The 24,047-nt window shown below is 39.3% G+C and overlaps 1 protein-coding gene across 5 annotated transcripts in view; it reads left to right on the top strand.

Moving 5' to 3' along the window:
- DOCK10 (dedicator of cytokinesis 10) overlaps window positions 1–24,047 on the top strand; it is a 202,821-nt gene that overhangs the window by 131,247 nt on the left and 47,527 nt on the right. For all 5 annotated transcript variants that reach the window (XM_019533056.1, XM_019533052.1, XM_019533054.1 and 2 more), the window contains exons 22-33: window positions 339–425; window positions 988–1,080; window positions 2,533–2,651; window positions 6,515–6,584; window positions 9,851–9,964; window positions 11,749–11,820; window positions 13,101–13,247; window positions 15,778–15,861; window positions 17,712–17,808; window positions 18,927–18,971; window positions 19,543–19,718; window positions 19,827–19,943. In XM_019533056.1, the coding sequence (XP_019388601.1) occupies window positions 339–425; window positions 988–1,080; window positions 2,533–2,651; window positions 6,515–6,584; window positions 9,851–9,964; window positions 11,749–11,820; window positions 13,101–13,247; window positions 15,778–15,861; window positions 17,712–17,808; window positions 18,927–18,971; window positions 19,543–19,718; window positions 19,827–19,943 (1,221 nt within the window). The remainder of the gene's footprint in view (window positions 1–338; window positions 426–987; window positions 1,081–2,532; window positions 2,652–6,514; window positions 6,585–9,850; window positions 9,965–11,748; window positions 11,821–13,100; window positions 13,248–15,777; window positions 15,862–17,711; window positions 17,809–18,926; window positions 18,972–19,542; window positions 19,719–19,826; window positions 19,944–24,047) is intronic.

Below are 24,047 nucleotides of genomic sequence, written 5' to 3' on the forward strand. Positions count from 1 at the left end.
GCTCAATGGGCTGCTGTCCCAGGCTCGCATGTAAACACTGCGCCTGGGAGCAGTTGACTCTGGCACAAGCTGCACCACAGTTTATCACATCAGCCCAATTGCACGTATAGAATCACCCAGTGAGAACAGAACAGCTCCAAGGATAATATTCTATTTCATTTGGCACTAATAAGACTGCATAGTACCATTGTGACTGCTGGCACAGTAACCCATTTTTGAGTAATTAAAATAGTGCAGCCTACAGCATTGCACAAACCTCAACATTCACAACAGTGCAGCAAAAAGTGACAATGTTGAACCGAACAAGCATGGAAATAATTCAAGAATATTTTTTACAGCACTGTGCAAGTGACATAAAGTGGGTAGACAGTGGGAAGCCACTTTTCAAAGTGTCTTCGTTTGTTGTATCAACGGTAAATACTCAGGTGAGTTTGAATTTTCTTTTGGCTATCTTTACCTACTTATCAGAAATGAGAATTATAAAAAAAATTAGGCAAATGCTCTTAATATATCTCATACCTTATCCAAATCTATGTGTCTAACATTAAAGATTTTCTGAATGTGGGAGGGATAAGGAGGTAGAGCAAAAATACTCCTTTTCTTACAAGTGAAGAATTATTTAAGATGATACAGGAGGAAATGGCCAGAAAGTAAGAAAGGGAAGATTGTAGATGAATATCAGATAAAAAGTTTCTAACATTCAAAAGTCATCAACCGTGGAAAAGCCCTATTGCTCAAAATACTTAAAATATATTGGACTAGTTCTACGAAACATACTATAAAAAGCAATCTTTGTACTAGTAGGTGGAGAGACTCAGTGGTCTATCCCTTATCATTCTTTTCTACATCTGATTCCTGTCACTCTGATAGGTTAAGAGTCCTATATGGTACTAAATAAACTTTCGGTAATCCATCCACTGTTACACACATGATTTGCAGTCCGTGCTGCAATATCTATTAACCTTGATATACTGTTTACCATTTTAGGATCCATATTTGAATAACTTTTTCCAGCAGTGCCAAAAAAGAGAAAAGGATCTCTCAAACCCTCCTACCTCAAACTTTATCATCTCCTGTAAGGTAAAGTAGGCTGAAGTAGGTAAATAAAATTTAAGTGTAAAATTCTAGTGCTCTCTGAATTTACCTTGCCTATTTATGTGGCAAGAAATGGACGTGATATAATCTCTTCCTGTTTGGATCAAAATATAGATCTCACTTCTGCTTATGTTCCTGAATTGATGCATGACCTACAATGTATCCTTTATGAAATATGAAAATGAATGGGTGACAGCTGTACTGTATTATAGTAAAGGTGGGTAAAGCAGAGGAGTCAACCTTATCACATGCAACCAGCATGATGCATATGGATGAATCTAGTAAAGAACCTGCAGTCTCAGAGGAAAGGAGGAGCTAAAATACTGAATTGCAATTATGAAATATATTATATTACTTTAATGATAGTCTGTGACATCTTATAGCAATGTCAAGGTTTATAGATTATAGTGCTGGGTTCTTTTTTCATTGCTAAATTTTCATACTTGAACATAATTAAGCTGAGTTAATTAAGGCGTTCAGCAAAAGATAATTTTGTTGTAATGGTGGCTTTCTCGGCAACTGTTTAAAAATACCTGCTAATTTTGTTTAATATATGTGAATGTACCTGAAAGTGATACATTTGATTTTTAAGTGGCATCAATTAGTGCTAGTTGATTTAGTATACAAGATTAATGAACATTTCCATAACCGAAGTCCCAGCTTCCACTAGCTATATTATCCTCTTTATTTGTGAGAATTCAGAAAGCTACTGAACCTTTGAGAAAATATTTATATAGCCCCCAAAATTTTATCAATATTAGGATGGGTGATTAATCGTTCAGAATATTAGAAGTATACTGTTTACTACTTGCTGCTTGCTCTTTGCTTCATTAATGCATTTCAATCATTTAATCAAGAAGAAAATATTTTATTGTGTGAGTTAGGTGACCAGTCATGATATAAATAATGGATTACAAATGTTCAGATTTAACAGTTCATAACCAAGCCCTCAGCATAAAAATACTTGGTTTCTATTCATGAGTCACCAGTACTTTTGAAACAATGAATAATGGTTATGAATAATTAAGTAATCAAAACACAGGGCTAAATTAATTAAAAGAATTATTTTTAATTAATAGCTCAATTTATTCTCTTACCAGTAAAAGATAATGGAGTGTCAAAGTCTAGTTAGTCTAGACTCTAGAGCGCACATATTTTTAACCAGAGTGATTTTGACTTGGTCGTAGATGTTTACCCACAATGAAACTCTAAAATAGAAAAATAAATATGATCCCAATGCAATGTACAGATTTATATTTTAAATCTAGTCAGGGAGAAAACTCTCCTTTTTTAATTCTGGTTTTATGTCATCATAACTCCATTGATTCCATTTAAATATCTGTTGGTGAAATCCGTATAACAAAATGGAGAACCAGGACCACCTGCATGGTGACTTACACAAAGAAATCCCATTACTCTACCTTGTGTCTCTTACAGAATTTGCTGAAAATTGAGAAGATCCATGCAATTATGAATTTTCTTCCTGTGATCTTGAATCAACTCTTCTCAGTTCTGGTACAAAATGATGTGGATGAGGTTGAAACTGCTATGACCAGGTAACCAAAAATGTTTTATCTTTAATATAACTGGGGGCAAATCCATCACAGAGGGCAAATAATCTGGAGAGTCCTTTTAAGAAAGTTACACTTGAAATTTTGATTTTAAAACAAAATGAGTTCAGCCTCTTGAAAATGTCTGACTGCTAAGATAATACAGACTTCATCATGCAAGTTTTACATTAGAGTAAAACTTGTCGGTATAACATCACATCACTGGCAAATTGCACTTATAACACTAAGGGAGTAGAAGATTTCACCTCTGTGCCACCATAAAATTGTTTATGGCAGCATAAAAGGCAAGCAAACAGATATCCATGCCCCAAAATTTGTGCTGCTATTTTTCATTTGATATCTGTTTGCTTTAAGGCAGGAGAACACGGGCAGCCTGGAGCTAGCTACCTGTGTTCTCCAGCTGTCCTGGGCAAATGCTCCCAGGGCTTCAAGGGCCTGATCCTGTGTGCCCTGGGAACTTCCATTCCTGGAGCATGCAGGATTGGGTCCAGAACGCCCTAGGAGTGCCTGCCTGGGTTTCCCTATTTGGGATTCCCTGGAACCATACCAGAGTCAGCTTTCCTTGTTTACAGAGATATGCCCTGGAGATTCCCCAGGATGTGTCTCTACAAGTGAGGAGCACATTGCCCCTTGTTCCATAGGGTCAACAGAGAGGAAAATGGGCAATGTGTGTTTCACCCAGTGAGATGTATCAGCTGGCACCTCCTGGCACAGCTGATCCTCTTCATTTGGTGATATCTATTTATACCCTCACAGAACTGTTGTCCCTCTACAAGTAGCACTTGCAAATTAGTTGACAACCCTCTGAAGTACTGGGCATCCTCAAACAGTGTTGAGCATCATCAACTTTGACTTCATTTAGGAAGTGGACTTCAGCATGTAGTATGATCAAGTCTGTCACCAAGAGAGTCAGATCTCCCCGTTCTGGACAGTTTCTAATGAAAGAATTTATGAAAGGACAGAACAGGGAAAGCATTATCCAATAAGTTAAGTCAGTTGCAGTTATTCACTAAGTGACTATAAGCTTCAGGAAATGTCTAATGAAAGTATCTTTATTATTAATAATAACCCTGAAATCAGAAAAATCTTAAGGGGCAAATAAAGTATGTGACAGGGGGGCAAGCTCAGGGCCAGGTTTCAACCTTGACCTGCCCATTTATGTACACAAGCCAGTCTGCTCAGTCTCACCTGCCACGACCTGCTGGTTTAATAAATTAGCGTTTTAAATGGGAGGTTGTCCATTATAATGCCTCGATGCCAGGGAGCACTATCCACCACTCTGTACCGCCTGTATACCATGGCCCATGCCTTGCAGATGGCATCATAAGTTCCTACTGTGTCCAGCCCCAATAACATTCTAGTCTAGACCCCATCCTGATCAGGAGGTCTACTCTACCCTTATTCTGGGCTGCTAAACTCCCTGCACTCTTCTCCCCCTCAGCAGTAGACCCTCTCTGGGACTTTTGGCCACACAGGCCCTGGCCTCACCTCTAGGCAAGTCAGAACCCCAGGCCCCCTGGCATTCTGGCTCTTTTAACCCTTCTAGTTCTGGCCTCAGCATTGCCCAGTTAAGGATACCTTGGGTCAGGCTTCTGAGGAGTTAGCCCACTTCCCCTTATACAGGTCCACCTTCTCAGGCCTCTTCCAACAACAGTTGTGAGGGTGGGGTTTTAAGGCCCCCCTACCCACCTTTCACCAAGGAAGTAACTGACCTGGCATTTCTGGGGGACTGTTCTACCATGAGCGGCCTCACCAGGCCACCCATCCACAGCAGGGTGCAGTTTCAAGTCATACCTTGGACCAGGATCCTCCTGCCACCCCCATAGTTCCTGCCCTTACCTCCAAGATGTTACAAGGAGCAGCTCAGCCTGATGTTACCTTCTAGGCTGCTAGCAGCAAATTGATATCTCTGTCCTGTGGGCCTAATACCTAAAATGGCTGCTCATCAGAGCTGGCCTGCACCTGCAGACTGCCTGCTCCAGCCCTTAAAGTGGCAAGCACCCAGAAGTGCCCTGCCACAAAGTAATTACCAACGTATACACAGAAAAATAAAAACATGTACTGTATTTTGTCTTAGCCTAATGTTCTTTTTGTTGTCATTTCCCCTAGCAGTTAAATCTACTATGGTAACCAGCAGGAAACACACATACAGCTTAGCTATTAGCAATTGAATTTTCAAGATATTTGTCTGTTTATACAGGCTACTTTTCAGAATCAATGGAGAGAAATTCATTACCAGATTTCAGAGTAATGATGTGAGACTCCTCAAGTTCACTTTAATGGGAGCTAGGGAGTTTGGCACTTCAGCAAGAGTTCTCAACACCTTGCAGAATCAGATGCCACATCACCATACACCAGAAATGATGACTGGAATGATCTTAGCTATGTCATTCCCCAGGCTGATGGACAGCCTGTTCATCCCAAGGATGGTGGACTCAGTTTGCAAGGGAAAGCTGTCAATCAGAACTCTTTCTATGAGGCCCATTTCTCTTTAATCAATGAATTAATAAATCCAAATGGCACAATAGACTCTTGTCCCAACCCAGATTTTAAGTGTTAATTGTGGAGGGCTGGAGAATTGTATTAGAAAAAAACAAAGTAGCATAATAATTGTGCTGAAAAATGAAAGCATGCCCTAGGTTTATGCTCAATTGTTTGTGTCCCTCCCCACATGGAAGAAAGTGGCTTCTCAGTGTTTTCCTCCTTTTCTGGATACCAGTTCTGTAATAACATTATTGATGTCAACAGAAACATGTGCATCTGTGCACTCACAAATCCTATGCTTGCCATTGGTTGTTTTGTCCAATACATGTGTGCATGTAGTATTTTGTTTTGAATAGCCTGAAGTAGCTTGCATTAAGTAAATTAAAAGAAAGAAACCAAAGAACTTGAGCTCAGAATTATTCATGCATGTGAAAAAACACATCTTTTCTATTTTGTCTTCGTTATGCTTGCAGTCTAGTCGTGCAATCATTTTTATCTTGACTCCTCCAGAATGACCATAAAGATCAGAGCCTTGGTGAAGAACTTGATCTTTCCAAAAAGCACCGGTCCCTTTAATAAAAATAGTAGTAATAATAAATGAAACACTGTTTGCAAAACATCAAACTTAAAGAGCTAGAAGGCTGTTAACAGAAAGCATTCAAGCCTATAAGCTGGCTGTTATGTAACTGTGACATGTATAACACTTGTCTGTAGGTCACAGTCAGTTTGGTTTACCTGACCTGTGTACATTTTTAATTTTACTGTTTCAGATGGCAAAGATATAACAACACAAACATTTAGATTTGTGATGTGATGTGATGTGATGTGCTAGCTTTCAAAAATTGTGAGCTGCTGAAATAACCCATTTTTCCTTTTCTTGCAACATACAGGCAGGCCATTTTTTAAACTTGGCAGAATAGCTACAGTGAAGCCTGCCTGAAATGTCCATTCAGTATACTGAACACATTGGATAATTACTAGTAGTGGTTTTCCAGTACACTTGGAGCAGTCTTGTTTCCTGTATTGGTGGATTCTTGAAATGCCCTTTGAAATGTCCTCCAAAGATTTCACCTTCCAATAATGTAATGGCATCAGCATCAGAACTGTTACACTAGTTGTAACTGAATTTATTTTGTTGGAATTACAGTAACATTTTAGATGAAGGCACTAATAAAACATTGTGATCCATGCTGCTGCACCTGTATGAAGCACCTGTGAACTGTGGCTTCTGCCACAGTTTGCTGATGTGCTAATAATTGCTTGGATTAAATTTCTAATGGGTAATTTTGAATCATTGTAATAAAATAAAAATAATGATGTTCTTTCTTGTGCTGCATGATGGGCTCAATACCTTTATTTTTCAGGGTTCTCACTGACATTGTTGCTAAGTGTCATGAAGAACAACTAGAACATTGTGTCCATTCTTATGTAAAGGTACGAAATAGCCAAAGGCCTTTCATTATCTCCTCAGAGTTATATGTTCTTTCTGCTTTCTCTTTATGACACTTTTTGTAGTTTCCCCAGTATCTGGATTGCTTTCTCCTACCCTGTCAGGTTGCAGAGTCTAGTGATAAAGGGAGCAACCTGGGGCCAGTGAAAATTGAGTTGAATTCTCTGCACTACCACAACCTTCTGCGGCAACTATAGTTTCTTTCTGCCTTGGTCCTCATTTGCAAGATGGGGATAATAGTACTTCCCCGTTTAGCAGGGTGAAGAATAATACATAAAAGATTGTGAACCCCAGATACTATAGCCATGGTGGTCTGATAAGTACCTAACACAGACTGATTTATGTATTGTTCAGTGGCATATTTTGCTACATTTGCCTAAACTGTATTGGGTTTTATTGCATCGTATTGGTGGACTGCCTGTATTTGCATGACATGTTTCTCATATGGTGTTTGGAGTATTGCAAATGGCCAAATGGTAAATTTTTATGGAAATGTTCCTAGATGCTTTTCTTTGGTATATTTTCCTACTTTGTAGTCTTAGTTTTCTTTTTGTTTCCTCAGGGCATATTTTTATTTTTTAAGTTATCATATAGCTGTACCTGCTTTGGATATAAGAAGTAATTTACTTTCTTCTATGAACCCTTTCATGTTTTCATAACTGTGCACTGCTCACTTGTATTTTCCACTTGGTTCTCATTTTTATGTGCATATATGCCTTTGCAAAACAGGCTATTTTGATCTTATTGATCAAACTTTTAATGAACTTAAGATAATATTTGGGAAATCAAAGGTATGGTGGCTATACATTATTTTTACTCTACTGTTATCAATTGAGTTCACCCAAATAAAGCAAATAAAGGTACAGGCCAGCAAGCATCTAAATAAATAATATAAATAGTCTATCTGAGGGGAAAATCTTATAAATTGAGACGCTTATAATAGAAGCACACGCTATAAAGAGAAGGATGGCATAACCATTGATACTGTTTTGGCAAAGGCCCTGATAAACAAGGATAGGCAAGAGAAGTTCTTGGCTTTTGGAAAATATGTAAGTACACAGTATTAAATTAATCATCACTTGGCACTTCAGTTGAGTCAATTGAGGAGATATCATTGCCTAAATAATTTAATTTAATAATTTAATGTACCTTATTTTTGTATCTAGTTTATTTGGTCACTTTTTGCAGAGTGACAGCACAAAGGAGGAACTATAGTAGCTATTGTTTGAGAAAAATAAATTTTAATATTGTTTTGCCTCTTTGTTCTTGTCCCTTGTCTTTCTCACATTCATGAGATAGTAAGAGTAAATACAGAACATGCCAGAAGTGAGATAAGGGAAATTAATACAATTCAACTAGTTATGGAAATGAATCATGAGTGACACATGCATGGACTTGTTAATCTCTGCATAGCGTGCTGATTCATTCTGAAACAAGAGAGGTTTTCATAGAACCTAGCAAATGCTAACCTAAAAGATAAAAAACTGTCCATCAGGGCAAATGAAACCATGATGGAAACAAATACGTGCCATTAACTAACACTCCAGTCTTTATGGGTACAATATGAACGTATGACACAAGTTTATTCAAGCTAAACACTACTAAAGTAATTTCCATCATGTACAAAATTCCTTTGTATTTTATATCTTTGCAAGTCATGATTTGCATTTAATTTTTAGTTAACTGATTTAAATTTTAAGTAACTCTGTGTTCAAAGGGTACACTCCTCGTCTATTTAGGTTAGTTAAGAACACAGTGGTTTGAAATGTTGTGTTACTCATCTCTTTAATTGTGATCTGTTGAAAGGCCAAAGGCAGCTACTGCTGCTTCGTGCTGCAGCAGCAGTTAAAACAAACTTATGGCTAAACATTAGTGCATGCACAAGAGGATTGCTATTGCTTTTGAGGATAATGTAAGCCAAGCTACAAGTATGCTTATACTCATTGGTTACATTAATTTAGTAACTGATTCATGAATTTGTTGCAGTTCTTCATTTCTTAGCCTAGGACTTGGGAGACCAGCTGTCCTGGACTTCCTTTGTGACCGTAAGCGAGTCACATAGGACTGGATTTTCAAAGGTCCCTAAAGATGCAGATGTACACCCCGTAGCATTTTCAAAAAAGTCATTGAGTGCTTAGTCTGCTAAACCACTTCTGAAAATCCCAGTAAGCACCATGTGCATCCTTAGCAGCTAAAAAGCTTTGAAAACCTGACCCATAGAATCTCTTTCCCTCAGTTTGCACAGGAGATAGTGCTCCGCTACCTCTCAGAGGGTTTTATGAAGAAAAGCATATTAAGTTTGTGATTAAGACTGGTCTGATAAAAGATTGGATTTACCCAAAGAACCTTGTCTGCCATAAAATTGTGAGGCATTCATTTAGTAATGGGGATCATACAGGTAGAAATAAATGAATAAGGAAATGACAAGGTCCACTTAAAGAATACATGCTGGTTAATTTTGTGAATGTCTGCTTTGGAAAAGGCTGCATATTGATAGGAATATTACTTGAATATACCATTTGTTTTATCCACCTTAGTACTTCTATTTAGTACTCTTTGAAAATAAGATTTTTAATAATCAATGTAGCTAAGCTGCCCATGTCTCTGAGAGGAAGAAATAGATCCAGTCACCAAAATATTAATAAGAAAAACGTCAGGGGAAGAAGACTGGTAGTAGACTTATGTCCATGAGGATTCTAGCAAAGGAATTCTGATCCTTGGGCTATGATCTCTGGAAGAGGATGCTATTCCCCTTCTCTCCATTCCAGTGGGTACTCTACCCCTTTCAGGATGAAGAGTTCCTATCAAGTCAGCAGTTACCATTGGAAGAAAGGAGCAAGGGAAAAGGTGCCCTGACTAGGTGGGTGAAAACCCTCCTTACTTCCTTATTTATTGTTCTTTCTTTCCTGGTTAGAAGTGAATTCAGGCTTAGAAGTAAATTCAAGAGAAATTCTGATACCCAAATTTGAAAAATGGCCTATGCACCAAGGATTTTAAGCAGAAATTCCTTTCGATTCAAATCTAGTTGAAATTAATGGGGAGTTCCATTTAAAATTCAGGATCAGTAGAGGAGAAGTGTTGTACCATTGTTCTTAGGTGAATTTGTATGAATTCGTGTTTTCAGTCAAGGTATCTGGGCAGTCCAAAATCATCACTACGGCTGTTCTTACAAGATGTGTTATTTATATTCTACCTACTCTTGGTTGGACTTTCATACATTTTTACATTACTGTTATTGATTTTTCTTCAGTACGTGTTCAGAACCAAGTCATCCGAAGAAAGGACCGTTCATGAGGAGCTAGCCAAGAATATGACTGGCCTTTTGAAATCAAATGACCAATTAACAGTGAAACATGTCTTAAAGGTGAATAATACAGGTTTAAGCGCTAGTATATTTCACGATTGCACTCACATTTTCCACTTCAGCTTCCTTTGCTCCTTTCCCTGTGTACTTGGCACATATCAAAGTCCATAATGATCCAACAGCTTTATCAGGCTTTCTTTGTTGTCATGCAAATTCTCAACATAACCCATTACACAGTGTACAGTGGCTTTACATTGTATAAGTCCTCCTCCTGGATTTCTTTGCTGTTATTGCTCAGCCACTGTGAGAAATACAATTCTCCCATAATTCAGTGAGAAATAGAATGTTAATTTTTAACATTTTATGATTTTTTAACCTCACAAGAAGTGTCAGGAATCTCATCTTGAATACTTCTTTGCAAGTAAAATAGAATATATAGTCAAGTGAATATTGGGCACTTAATTTTAATACTGTTACTATAAGTTGATATTCATCAACAATCATAATTGTTTTGATAAGTATTAAAAGCTGTTAGTTTATTTGTTTAACAAACTCTCAGCATAAAACTACAACATATATACAAAACTTGGCCTACCCGTTATGCCGTGTCTAGGAGGGAACTAGCTTAAGAGCTGTCTATGCCGACTTTAGAACAGCTGAGGATTTCCCATAAAGCAAAGAAATTCTCATTTATCCAGATCATTCTGGTTCCCAGCTCCTATCTACCACTAGAGTGACAGGACTTTCAGGGAATGTAGGAGAAACTGGCCGTTAGTGCACATTTGATGCAGGAAATTAAATTCCCACTATTTAGACTTGTGGGCAGTTTTTTCTATGTTCATAGTTGACATGTTTTTTAAGGTGCTCATCCATGTTAACTCCTCTTATACATTTTAACAGTCCTCTTATTTCAATTAAAAGCTATAGAGATTGAAGTCTTCCAACCCATACTACCATCTCAACATAAAAGCTTTCATTGTTCTCCCACCAGTCTTCAGGCATTTGATTCTCTATATGTACATTTGGACTTGAACCTCTCTGTTGAGATGATTCTACACTTGTTATGTTTGATGTGTTTCTGCAATATCTATTTGTAAACTAGACTTGAATTATTGCAGACATTGTTATGAATTAAAGTAATAATTTATTTACTACTTATTTCTTAATAAGGAAGAGATCACAATTGCCAAGTGCCTAATTCAGCAATGTGCTAAATGGCTTCTGTTCCCAAATGAAGTCAAACAGAGTTGAAGTTGCTTAGTTTCATAAAGGATAAGTTCCCAAAGCTAGGAACAGACATTGCATTTGTACCTGGACAGACTGTGCCTGTGTTTGTCTTGAACAGAAATGTCCTGGGATAGGTACCCATATCACCATTTCATAGTCATTAGACAGTAGGTCTGGAAGGGACCTCACAAAATCGTTGGGTCCAGCCCTCATTTAATCAGGATTTAGTGAGCAGCTAAATTCACTGCTACTTTCTTGCCATTGATTCAGTGATGCAATCTCAAGACAGCTATTCTAACACATTTTGTAATGTCTTGGGATAATTTGTTAGTACTTCTTATTCTGTGAAGCTTTTTTAAATTCTATCCCAAGACAATGGACATGAGATAAGGTACTTTATCCCAGGACAAATGTAACATTTTGCAAGTGACTTAAATACTTAATAGCCAAATGTCAACTACTTTAATTTGACTGTAGTGAAAATGTTGTCATTATGTACAGCTGAGAAACACAGACCATTCCTAAGGGGAAGAATGTGAGTTGAAAATACCACAAAAAAACTCATTATTTAATGCTGATATTATTATGTGACTTCATTTTTAAACTTTTTTTAACAGCACTCCTGGTTCTTCCTGACAATTATTTTAAAGTCAATGGCCCAGCACTTGGTTGATACAAGCAGAATACAGGTACTATTAACTATAAACTAAATCAGTTTATATCCAAGTATATTTAATCATAAAGGCTAGGCATAGACATTCAAAAAGTGTGAGCCTGAATTGATGCAGTCTTTGCAGGTTAGTCTAACCTGGCTAGGCTGAACTGCTTTGAAACAGGACAGACATTCTCTCTGCACTGAGGAAATCCAGGTACATGCCTGCAGTGGCTCAGGCTAGAAGCTTTGGGGCACTAGAGCATCTCTCCCTTCCCTTCCATGGCTGAGCTGAGGTGGGTATGGCCAGCCCCCAGCAGGACTCTCTCATTAGGGATGTCTGCCTGCATGGTCCCAGGCTTTTCCATACTGGCTGCTCAAAGTGTGGGACTATTGCCAGCCCCATGCTAGCACTCTGAGGCAAGGGGGAGGCGGGGGGTGCAGTGAATGCATTGTTGATGATATGAAGCTTTTTAGTCTCCTCCCTGCTTCGTCATACTGTATGCAGGAAACTGACAGGTGAGCAAGCCAGCCTGGAGAGTCTGTATCGCCCCATTAGCAAAGCAATAGCTTCTCTCCATTACTTCAAACTTCTTAAACAGCTTACCAGGGTGACCTGTTGATTAGCTCTAAAAGCCCTAAGTGGTCACTGTTCTGTTTGCCTATCCCAGTGAAATTGGAGACAGACACACCTCTTAGCATTAGCTAGCATACCACATGCCTAGGGTCCATGGGGCTGGGGTCCATGCTGTGGGAGATGGGAGGGAGAGGGGGATTTCCTGCTTGAGCAGTGAGGGGTGGTGGGAGGGGAAGGCAGGGGGATGCCAGGCAGACCTTGCTGTGTCTGCAGTCTCTGCCAGAGCCTTACACAGCATTAGCTAGCATACCACATGCTGGCTATGGTCCATGTTGTTGGAGAAAGGAGGAAGAGTTCTCTGCTTAAGCAGTGAGTGGTGAGACGGGGGAAGAAGAGAGCATAAGAAGGCCAGCAGACCCTGCTGTGTGTGCAAGTCTGTGCCGAGCTCCAGCCAGGAAGCAGAAGACAGGGGACAGCCCTATCTAGCCCAGAGAACATGCTGGGATGCTGGGTCATGCTGTGGGACTCCCAAAACACCACTCCCCACCACCAGCAAACCAAAACTGCCCCACGCCAAGCTGCAGTCACCTTCATGGTCATCTCCTCCCCACCCCCAAAAAACTCCAATGATCTCAGTGAAGCCTCCCCAGTGTAAAATTGGAATAGAATGGAAATACAACAGAAATAGAGTAAAAGTACTTTAAGATTTAATGACTAACACACTTCTATATTTTGCTTAGGTTCCTCGAATTCAGAGATTTCCAGAATCATTCCAAACTGAACTGAACACACTTATAATGAACGTGGCAGACCATGTTGTTTGGAAACACAGAGATGCTCCTGAAGAAACAAAAAATGCAAACCACAGTGTTGCCAGATTTCTCAAGGTGAGATGTTGCATTGCTACAGCATGCACATAATCAGCCATACATAATGCAGAGTCAAGGAAATGAAACTCTGTAAGTTAAAAAAAAACCCTATGTGAATGATAACTGAGTTTACAGAATCAATTTTGATTTATAGTACAGTTGTTTATTATATGTGCTACTAGTTCTGTGGAAGTCCAATAGCTGTAAATAAATCTTCTAAAAAAATTGCAGTTCATATATATTTATCTAGAAATTGGGATCAAGTTAGCACATATTATTGTACATGGTTAATGTAACTATGAAAGAAAAGTCTGCTGAGGAATGGAACCACTATTACAAAATCAAACTAACATGGTTAGTTTGAGTAACATGGTCATTCTCGACCTACCATATAACTGTGTGACTGGAATACAGACTCGCTAGATGTATATAAGAATAATAATGGGAAACAGTTTTTACATACGTGTGTAAACATATTGCTGGTGTTCTGTAAGCTACTTGTAACAGTCAAGTAAAGCTGCTGTCTCAGGATGTGCTATTATTTTCCTCTAACAAATTATTGGGGGGAGGGTTTCACAGTGCAGCAATGGTTATTGCTGTTATAGTCATTCATCAGTTTTGTCTGTGAAACTAAAATGGTGGCAACCATAAGCACAACATAACAGTCTCAAAAGTGCCTAACTGACTTGGGAACCTAAATCTTTTCAAAGTCTAAGTGTTGTCAAAAGGCACCCATTAAAATGAATAGGTGATCCACCCCTACGTGCTTTTGAAAATCTGAATAAGTGCATCTTTTAGGCACCTAAATACCTCTAAAAATTTGATCTCTAACTGGATTTGCAAAAGCACTTAAGTGGGTTAAGAGAAACCAATCTTATTGATTTAGGGAATTAAGGAGCTAACTGAAGCACTTACAATAATTTAACCATAGTCTATTGCCTGTGCCAGCTAAGTGAAGCAGTATGTAAATCAATAATATGTAGTTTTTTATGCTTTTTTTCTCATTGTTGTTTGAGTGTCAATAACCTATGGCATATAGGGTGGGATTTGGAAAGAATCAAATGCTCTGAGCACTCTTTTATTTACTTGATAGAACAAAATATGCCTACATATTTTTTTCTCTGTATAACTCCTCGATAAAATAAGAGTAGTGCTAAGATTGTCTTTTTTTATTTTCTCCTCATATCCTGCAATTGTTGGACATCCTTATTCTCTGATTTAAGTACAGGATGTGATAGAATTACAACTGGACAGAGTGTGGCCTGTTCCACATCTGGATAGCTGAGAACAGGAATGATACAAAAAAATCTTGTGACCCAGTAGCACATACATAGACTGCCATGTACAGTGTATGCTGAAAATAGTGGTAAGAGGATCAGGGTGAATCTTCTTGTAACAGATTGAAACACAGCTTCTGGGGAAAATATATAGGAACATTTTTATCAAGAAAACCAACTGTACAGAGGTGTAATTCCCTCTTGGCACACTTCACTTAACAAATGATAAATCCCTTCTGGTATAGTATGGAAATCTTATCTGCTGTAAATTTATCTGGCATGTTTTGTGCTTATCAAATGCAGTATGTCATCTGGAGAGTTACATTGGCTTGATTCTCTAGTTGTGCTATTGCAAGGTTGCTAGTATTTCATGGTGTTAGTTTTGTAGTTTTGTATGTTGTCTTTACATGTTGTAAGTTTATACAAGTGATAAAGCTGTGTTCTATAATGAGATGAGGTATCAGATCCTTTTTGTATAATTTGGTTTGCCAAAACAAACTCTTTAGGCTACTGAAATTGTATGATGACTCTGGACCAAAGCTTACAGCAGTCCAGTTTCTGTGCCATGTACTGAGCAGTTAGGGGTTTGCTACTGTTATACAGTTCAAGAGCATCTGTTACCTTTTGTATATGGGGAGCTAGCATTGCAGTGCTTATACAGCAGGATGACACTGCAAGACTCTCCCACCCTTCTGAAAAGTGTCAGCAGCTATAGAATTGAGTGGTACAATAACCTTTACATCTTCAAGCCATTTAGCCTCATCAGTCACCAAGAATGCTGTTCTCATCATAATGTGATGTAGTGACATGTTTCCAGAAAGATAACATAGTCCATACTTAGAGAGCTGTTTGGCTGAATTGATTCTTCAAGAATCATGGCTTTGTTGTTGAAGGGAAGATTCAGTCATCTTGCTTTACATGTACCCCTACTTATTGAATGGTACAGTATATGGCAGTGTTCATTTTCATTAGATAACCAACTTATTAACCATCCAGAGTGATGGTAGTTTCAGGCCATAGCCACATTAAAAGCAAAATATCTAACCTATATATCCCTACTGTTCTTTTAAATCATTACAGTGTGCCAGATTCACCAATGTACTCTGGCTGCTTTTCATTGCAAACAGGTGAAAACTGATTTTACCAATCAGTTAAGCCAGTTCTACAGACTCTATAGATTGCCAGAGCAACATGTTTCTTAGGCAGGTTGTGCTAGTGAATCTTCTCCTGTGATTCGTGTTCTAGCCATAACTGTTTTATTTTTTCCTCAGCGCTGTTTTACGTTTATGGATCGTGGTTCTGTGTTCAAGATGATCAACAGCTATATAAGCATGTTTGGAGCAGGAGTTCCCAAGGTATTATGTTTTTAAAAAGTGAATGGATAGCAGAGCATTTTCGGTATTATATTCAGTAGTTTGCTCTCTGTTCAAAAGTAGTCAATAGAATTTATTTTTACTGTAAACAACATTTTACAAATTTAGCCTCAATCCTATAAAAAGTACCACTTGTCCAGAGTTGTCTACTCACTTGAAGCTGCTACCTTCAGTTTGTTTTCTGAGATTGGCTAGGCTACATAACAGATATTATTATATCCTCAGAGAAAAATACCTGTATGTATCTGGCTGGCTTTTCAGGCTTAAGGGCACGGGTGAGGCCAAATCTGGAGTATTGTGTTCAGTTTTGGATCCCCCACTACAGAAAGGATGTGGACAAATTGGAATGAGTATAAACCAGTGAAACATCAAAGTCAATGGCTCAAAATCTAGTTGGCAGCCAGTAGCAGATGGAGTGTCCCAGTGGTTGATCCTGGGGCCAGTTTTGTTCAGTATCTTCATCAGCGATCTGGAAGATGGGATGGAATGCACTTTCTGAAAGTTTGTGTCTTTATCTGTCACTTAAAAGAGCTTATAGTTGCTCTGTGATCTCTCTAAGAATTAATTTTATGGGAGGAGTAGTAGGGTAGGGCTAGGATTCAGAGAGACAGAGACAAATTGGAGGATTGGACCAAAAGAAATCTCATGAGGTTCAATAAGGACAAATGCAAAGTCCTGCACTTATGATGGAACAATCCCATGCACAAGTACAGGCTGGGGGCTGACTGGCTGGGCAGCAGCTCTGCAGAAAAGGACCTGGAGCTTAGAGTGGACAATAAGATGGATATGAGCCCTTGTTGCCAAGAAGTCTAATGGTCTACTGGGCCGTATTGGTAGGAGAGTCGCCAGCAGATCAGGAAGTGATTCTTCCCTTCTATTCAGCACAGGTGAGGCCAAATCTGAAGTATTGTGTTCAGTTTTGGGTCCCCCACTACAGAAAGGATGTGGACATATTGGAGAGAGTATAAACCAGTGAAACATCAGTATGCAATCTGTAAAATAGGAATAATTGCTTTACATGGGTGTTGCAAAACTAAATTAATTAACAATAGTAAAGCATTTTGAAAGTAGTTTTTAAATAGGAGATTTCTATAGAAATGGCAAATATTATAATTAATTACTAATTATTAATATAGCATGATAATTAGTTTTACCCTCTTATCATTTCAGTGCTCATTAAGGTTTAATTACATTTTAATGAATACCCTATTCTATTAACAATTGTAAGGTACAATTGCAGTAGATGATACATTTTACCAAAAACACTAAAGGCCGAAGCTCATTAAAAACTGTAGAAAGAGTTTGGATTGGGAGTATATCACTGAAACATAGTATTCATATGGTAAAAGGATTTGGGTTGGAGAGGAAACACAAAGCCACTGTAATTTTTTTTTATTTAATACCCAGGGCTTGATCAGTGAGTGATATTGATTATGAAAATGATTGCTACAGTTCTGGCTTATGTGAATTGGAGATGATACTTCATATCCCCCAAGATTTTTAATTATAACATATGCCGTTAAAGGGAGCCAACGGGAGGTTTTAAGGAGAAAGCTGCTTTAAATATGTAGCTTGGCTGAAGTACTACAGGATGTGTATTAAATCAGGACCAGTATGAAGTACACATGGTTATAATTAGTGTCATTAAGAACATGGAAGAAAATTGAGTATTTAATTCTGAATTATAGAATTGTATAATTGACCAAAAGTTTTCACTGTTTGATGGGAACAGTTTTAAGGAAAAGAGAACCATTGAGATGCATCTTATTTAAATATTGGTTCTTTGTTTACCTGGATGTCAATACTAACTATTTAATATTATTATGTTTCAGGTTTTGTATCAGTATAAATTTGATTTTCTTCAAGAAGTTTGCCATTATGAACACTTTATTCCTTTGTGCCTGCCCATACGATCGGTACACATTCCAGGTATTAATTTACCTACTCCATTGAGTTCTCAAAGAGAAAATTAATTCTTGAGAGATCACAGGACAACAATAAACTCTTTTAAGTGACAGCTAGAGATGTTACAAGACAGCATGAAAGTTCTGAATGATAGATACAATTTTAATAAGAAACAGTTGGGAGTCTCACAAGTTATACCTTTAGTTCTTCTTATCGCAAAGATGCCTGCTAATGCAATTAAAACGTGGATCAGTAGTGGAAGCTAGATTGCTTATGAAGAGAGAATTATCAAAGGTAATATTCATGCCTAAGGTGGCTCCCAGGCCAAGAAAAAAATTAGAAGCTGGGGCAGCAGGAAAGACAACAAGTAAGACCCTGTCAAATTCATGGTAGAACTCATGGCGCTATCGCCTCCCCACTTGGGGTTCATTCTTGATTGTCAGGGAGGTGATAACTGCAGTTTAAAATATGGTGGCATTTTTGCCTTACATCACTGATTGGCCAAAGCACCTGGGCAGCCCTGCTGCTTGCTGCTGAGCAGCGGGGAGGTAAAAACAGAGCCATGTTTAAAATCATTGTTTTAACTTCCCTGACAATCAGGAATGAGCCATGTGGGGGAACCTGCAAAATTAAAGGAGCCGTAGCACAGCCCACTTCTGCCATGAATTTGATAGAGCCCTAGCACAAAGTCAAAGCTAAAAAAGAGATTGGAAGATATCCTCTTAAACTGGGAATAGCAAGGTTACTTGGGCAGCTACTCTGATAACCTTACAACTACTGTAAAGTTATCAAAGTCCAAAGCTATTGCTTGAAGGCTGTGACATGGTAGTCATGACAATCTCTGCCTATGTTTAAAGTATAATGTATTGAAAAGCTTAAATTTACCTTAGTTATCTTTTGTACTATAAAAAAAGACTAAAAGCATGTTTTTCTTGTATCGAGGTTTTATGGACTAGCCAGTTATCTAAAGACTTGAACAAAAGCATGCTTAAGTCAATGGGAGCTTTTCCATTGAACTTGAGTGGGTTAGGAATTAGCAGATAGAAAACAAATACCTGTTTTGTATTTAATCAGTAATAATGTTTTTAATTTGATTTAATAAAAATATGGTTCTTGCCATTATACATTTTTGTTGACTCAAGACCCCATGACGCCTTCAGAATCAACGCAGGAATATCATGCATCAGGTAAGAATCAAATTACTTAATCTCAAGTGTTATGGCTAAATAGACAGGACTGGTGTCAGGAGTTTTGTCTGAGTCCTAACTCTATTACTGAACTGTAGTATTATCTTAAAAAGCCATTTCAAGTATCTGAAAATGAAATCAGTTTGGATCTCAGTGCTTCAGTGTCCTTTGCCATAAGATAGGGATAGATACTTGGCTTCCAATGGATGTCTGGAGGCTCACTAAGTAGTTGTAAGTTTATTTGAGATCCTCAACTGGAAAGCCCTTTTAAAGTACACATTTCCATTTATTTATAATTTTTAAAACTGTACAAGTTAAAGCCATGTTAATTATTGTGTACCTAACTTGTTCTGAAATGATTTACCAGGATAAAGTAAGCAGGATTTGATCATCAATGAAAGCATGATTTACTTTATGCCACACACGTGCATTTGGTTACATGGATCATTAGATACGAAATAGTTTAATAAGATGGCCTGGAGAAATACTGGAAGAAATCTTTATCTAGGGAATGGATGTTAACATAGTTGATTTACAAATAAAATGAAGTTCTTTGTCTGTTCTATTCCAGATATTCCAGAATACACCCTGACCAATGAATTTTGTCGCAAACATTTCTTAATTGGATTGCTGCTCCGGGAGGTTGGCTTTGCGCTTCAAGAAGACCAGGATATTAGGCACCTAGCTTTGGCTGTACTTAAAAACCTAATGGCAAAACATTCCTTTGATAATCGATATGCAGAGCCGGTAAAGGAACTATTTATTCTTTCCTTTGATATGTTCATGTGCTGTACCACAGTTGAAAACTTACACAGCTATCTGTCTACCCTGACTCATTTGTTTGCATCTTTTCAGGAGAAGCAGGCACAAATAGCAAACCTGTACATGCCACTCTATGGCATGCTTCTGGACAATATGCCAAGGATTTACATGAAGGATATGTTTCTTTTCAATATAAATACATCCAACCAGGTAACACAATGCAATTCTTCATACCTTTCAAAAGGATAATTTTGGTTTTGATGTCACTTACTTCCTTCAATGTTACCTAAAAGGAAGCCAGCTCACAAATCTCAAGTGGATTGGCCCTTATCAGACTTCAGGTTCCAGGAACTTATCTGAAAGAGGAGATCTGGTCAGAACTTTTTGTGTGAAATAAATTTAATCAAAAATACAGATTCACCAAACTTGAAATGCTTCATGAATGTCTTCAGTTCAATAGACTTTTGTTAAATCTAGTGCAGTGTTCTCATGGAATGCCCCAAGGCTGGGAACCCAGTACTTCTGAGGGAGTTTCGATAGGTGAACAGCTCATACCAAGATACTCCTGTGAACAGACCATTTTTATCTGTGCAGTTGATGACAATGCCAGTTTTGCTGAACAGCTTCATTGTCCCAGAACAAGTTTACACTGGTGTAACCTACAGTGGTTTTGTGTAGTAGGCAACCATAAATCCTCTGGAGCATGGTGTACATGTAAGTCTAGTCACCAAGACCCTAGATGTGTACAGCTAGGCAAGAATATGGAGGAGTGAAGCCTGCCCAAGACCTACCATCCCCCCTTTTAGACCACTGAGACAGAATCCAAAGGCCAGATAAGAACTGCTGCTGACTGCCTAACACCTCAGCGAAGGCACATTTCTGTCAGGGTGATGTCCCTTAGCCTTCCTCCAACCAAGGAGTACTCGCAAGGCAGTGAGGGCTACGGTTTTGAGGCACCTATACTCACCTTACTCTGGAGATTGCAACATTGTAGTATTTTATAGAAGCTACCCTGCCAGGAGTACCCCACCATGTGCCACCGAGCCCTCCAGTCAGATGCAGTTTAGGGTCACAGTCAGGATCTAGTGGTTTTGTACAACTGTGGTTTTGTACAGCAGTGTAAAGTACACCAAGATTACACTAGGACAACTTGGAATAACACAGAGTAGGTAACTATTACAGGGCCTTACTATTAGGTGATGCAGGCAGCAGGCAGTAATCTGTTTGTCATGAGCTAACAGCTACCCCAACACAATTTGCAGGCAGACAAAATCAACACTAGTGTAACTTACACTGGTGTGATATTATCTCAGATTTTCCTGGAGTAATTTTATAGAAGATTTGGGTAAGTTAGACTTATTGCTGTACTTTATGTGTCTGCCTTTGCTTACACTGTTGTAAAGGCTGGTTACACCAGTGTAAATATGTAGTGTCCAAATATTTGATTTCAGATAAAATATGTTTCAGCATTTTCAAAACAAAAGAGAAATTCAATCCATGGGAAATTCTGATAAATGTAGTTTATGTATTACTTAAAATTCTGGAAAAAGAAATATTCCTGCAATCCAGAACACCGACTTTTTAGCCACCTCTCAACTGGATACCCTGAGGATTGGGAGAATAAGGAATGATAAGAAGGTGCATAGAGTGAGGGGTTTGTACTGGATTTCATTTTTAATTTTGGTTTAGTTGCAGCTTTGAAAACATCTACGCATTTAGGTTCACAAAAATTAGTGCTGATTTTCCATAGGGTTAGAGGAGAGCCTTGCTCCTGCCTCTGAGACACAGAGGTCAGGATAGGAAGTATACACCAAGTCCACATGACCTTAGATCTAGTTCCTTCACATAGTTATCATAGAATCATAGAAAGTTAGGGTTGGAAGGGACCTCAGGAAGTCATCTAGTCCAACCCCCTGCTCAAAGCAGGACCATCCCCAACTAGATCATTCCAGCCAGGGTTTTGTTGATTTGGGCCTTAAAAACTTACAAGGATGGAGATTCTGCAACTTCTCTAGGTAACCAGTTCTGTTGCTTCAGCACCCTCCTAGTGAGAGAGTTTTTCCTAATATCCAACCTAAACCTCCCTTGCTGTAACTGTTCCTTGTTCTGTCATCTGTCACCACCGAGAACACCCTCTTTGGGACTACCCTTCAGGTAGTTAAAGGCTGCCATTAAATCCTGTCCCTCCGTCCCCCACCCAGTCTTCTCTTCTGCAAACTAAATAAGCCCAGTTCCCTCAGCCTCTTAGCAGTCACGTGCCCCAGCCCTCTAACCGTTATTGTTGTTCTCCGCTGGACTCTCTCCAACTTGTCCACATCCTTTCTATAGTGGGGGGCCCAGACCTGGACAAAATACTCCAGATTTGGCTTCACCAGTGCAGAATAGAGGGGAATAATTACTTCCTTTGATCTTCTGGGAGTGCTCTTACTAGTGCAACCCAGTATGTCGTTAACCTTCTTGGCAACAAGGGGACACTGCTGACGCATATCCAACTTATTGTTCACTGTAACCCCCAGGTCACTTTCTGCTGGTCCCAAGCCTGTAGGTGGTTCATGGGATGCTTCCATCCTAAGTGCAGGACTTTGCTTGATGTCTCCACAAACTTGCTGAGGGTATACTCCATCCCATTTTCCAGATCATTAATGAAAATATAGAACATAACCAGCCCCAGGATTGACCCTTGGAGCACTCCACTTGATACCAACTGCCAAGTAGACCTCGAGCCATGGATCACTACCCATTAACAATCCAGCCAGATTTCTGTCCACCTTACAGTCCATTCATACTTCCTTAGCTTGCTTATGCAAATGTTTAATATTCTGTATGCAAATATCCCCTCCAGAGTCAATGGGACTACTCATGTGCATAAAGTTAAGCACATGCAGTAGGGTTTCAGTGTATGTTTTCTATGGGAAACATAGCTAGAACTTTCAATATGGATACACTGAGAGAGAAGTCAGCTGCTTAGTCTATACCTATTAGACTTTTACAGGCCCTATGTAGTAGTTTTAGAGAAATGGAGCTGCAAGCTTCTCAGGCTAATCTCAGTCAGCCATCTTTTGATATCAGTCACACTGGAGTCATTTGGCTGGTGTCAAGAAGTATAGAATTTACATGTGTAGGGCTAATACCCAAACTGTGCCCACCAAGTTGCAGTTTAACAAAGGTAAATGTAAGGTACTCCACCTAGGAAGGAGGAATCCCCAGCGCACCTACAGGTTGGGGGATGTCCTCCTCAGCAGCTCAGAGGCTGAGGGAGATCTTGGAGTAATAGTTGACTCCAAGATGAACATGAGCCAGCAGTGTAACGAGGCCATCAACAAAGCCAATTGCACCTTGTCATGTGTTAGCAGCTGCATGACCAACAGATCGAGGGAGGTGATGCTCCCCCTCTATGCGGCATTGGTCAGGCTGCAGTTGGAGTACTGTATCCAGTTTTGGGCACCGCACTTCAAGAGGGACACGAAGGATCTGGAGAGGGTTCAGAGGAGGGCCACTCGCATGATTAGTGGTCTTCGTGAAAAACCCTACAAGGAAAGGGTGAGAGATCTGGATCTCTTCAGCCTATACAAAAGACAGCTGAGGGGTGACCTTGTAACCACCTATAAATTTATATGGGAAGAACAGCAGGGAATTGGGGATGCACTGTTTACCAAAGCACCCCAGGGAGTAACTAGGAATAATGGGTGCAAACTAGTGGAAAGTAGATTTAGGTTAGACATTAGGAAGGATTTTTTTACAATAAGGGTGGCCAGAGTCTAGAATGGGCTTCCAAGAGAGGTGGTGCTGTCACCTAACTTGGAGGTCTTCAAGAGGAGGCTTGACAATCACCTGGCTGGGCTCATCTGACCTCGGTCCTCTTTCCTGCCAGGGGTAGGGAGTTGGACACAGTGATCCACTGGGTCCCTTCCGACTCTATAATCTATGAATCTTTGTTGCTCTATATCATCTGCTAGATGTGTTATTTGTGGAGATTAGATATGCTCTCTGATCATATGCAGGCTTGAAAAAAAGTAGGCAGCAGGGCTGGGCCCTAGGCAATGAACTATGCACCTAGTTACTTTGCATAGGTCAGCAGCAGCAGCTACTGCTGGGGCTTGGAGCTGCAGCGTGCAGCCCTAGAAGGGGAAGGGACCTGGGTGGCACTGCAGTGGCACAGCAGTGACACTGCTGCAGCAAAACAGGCACAACTGGGCCCCTTTTTCACCTAGGGCCTTAGGCATGTGCCTAGTTTGCCCATGCATTAATCCGGCCTTGGTAGGCCGTTATATTCCTCCATAACTTTCCAGCAAGCCAACCTGTTTCATTTGATAA

The sequence above is a fragment of the Crocodylus porosus genome, unplaced genomic scaffold (genome assembly GCF_001723895.1).
Source record: "Crocodylus porosus isolate Cpor-Errol unplaced genomic scaffold, CroPor_comp1, whole genome shotgun sequence".
Classification (NCBI taxonomy): domain Eukaryota; kingdom Metazoa; phylum Chordata; order Crocodylia; family Crocodylidae; genus Crocodylus; species Crocodylus porosus.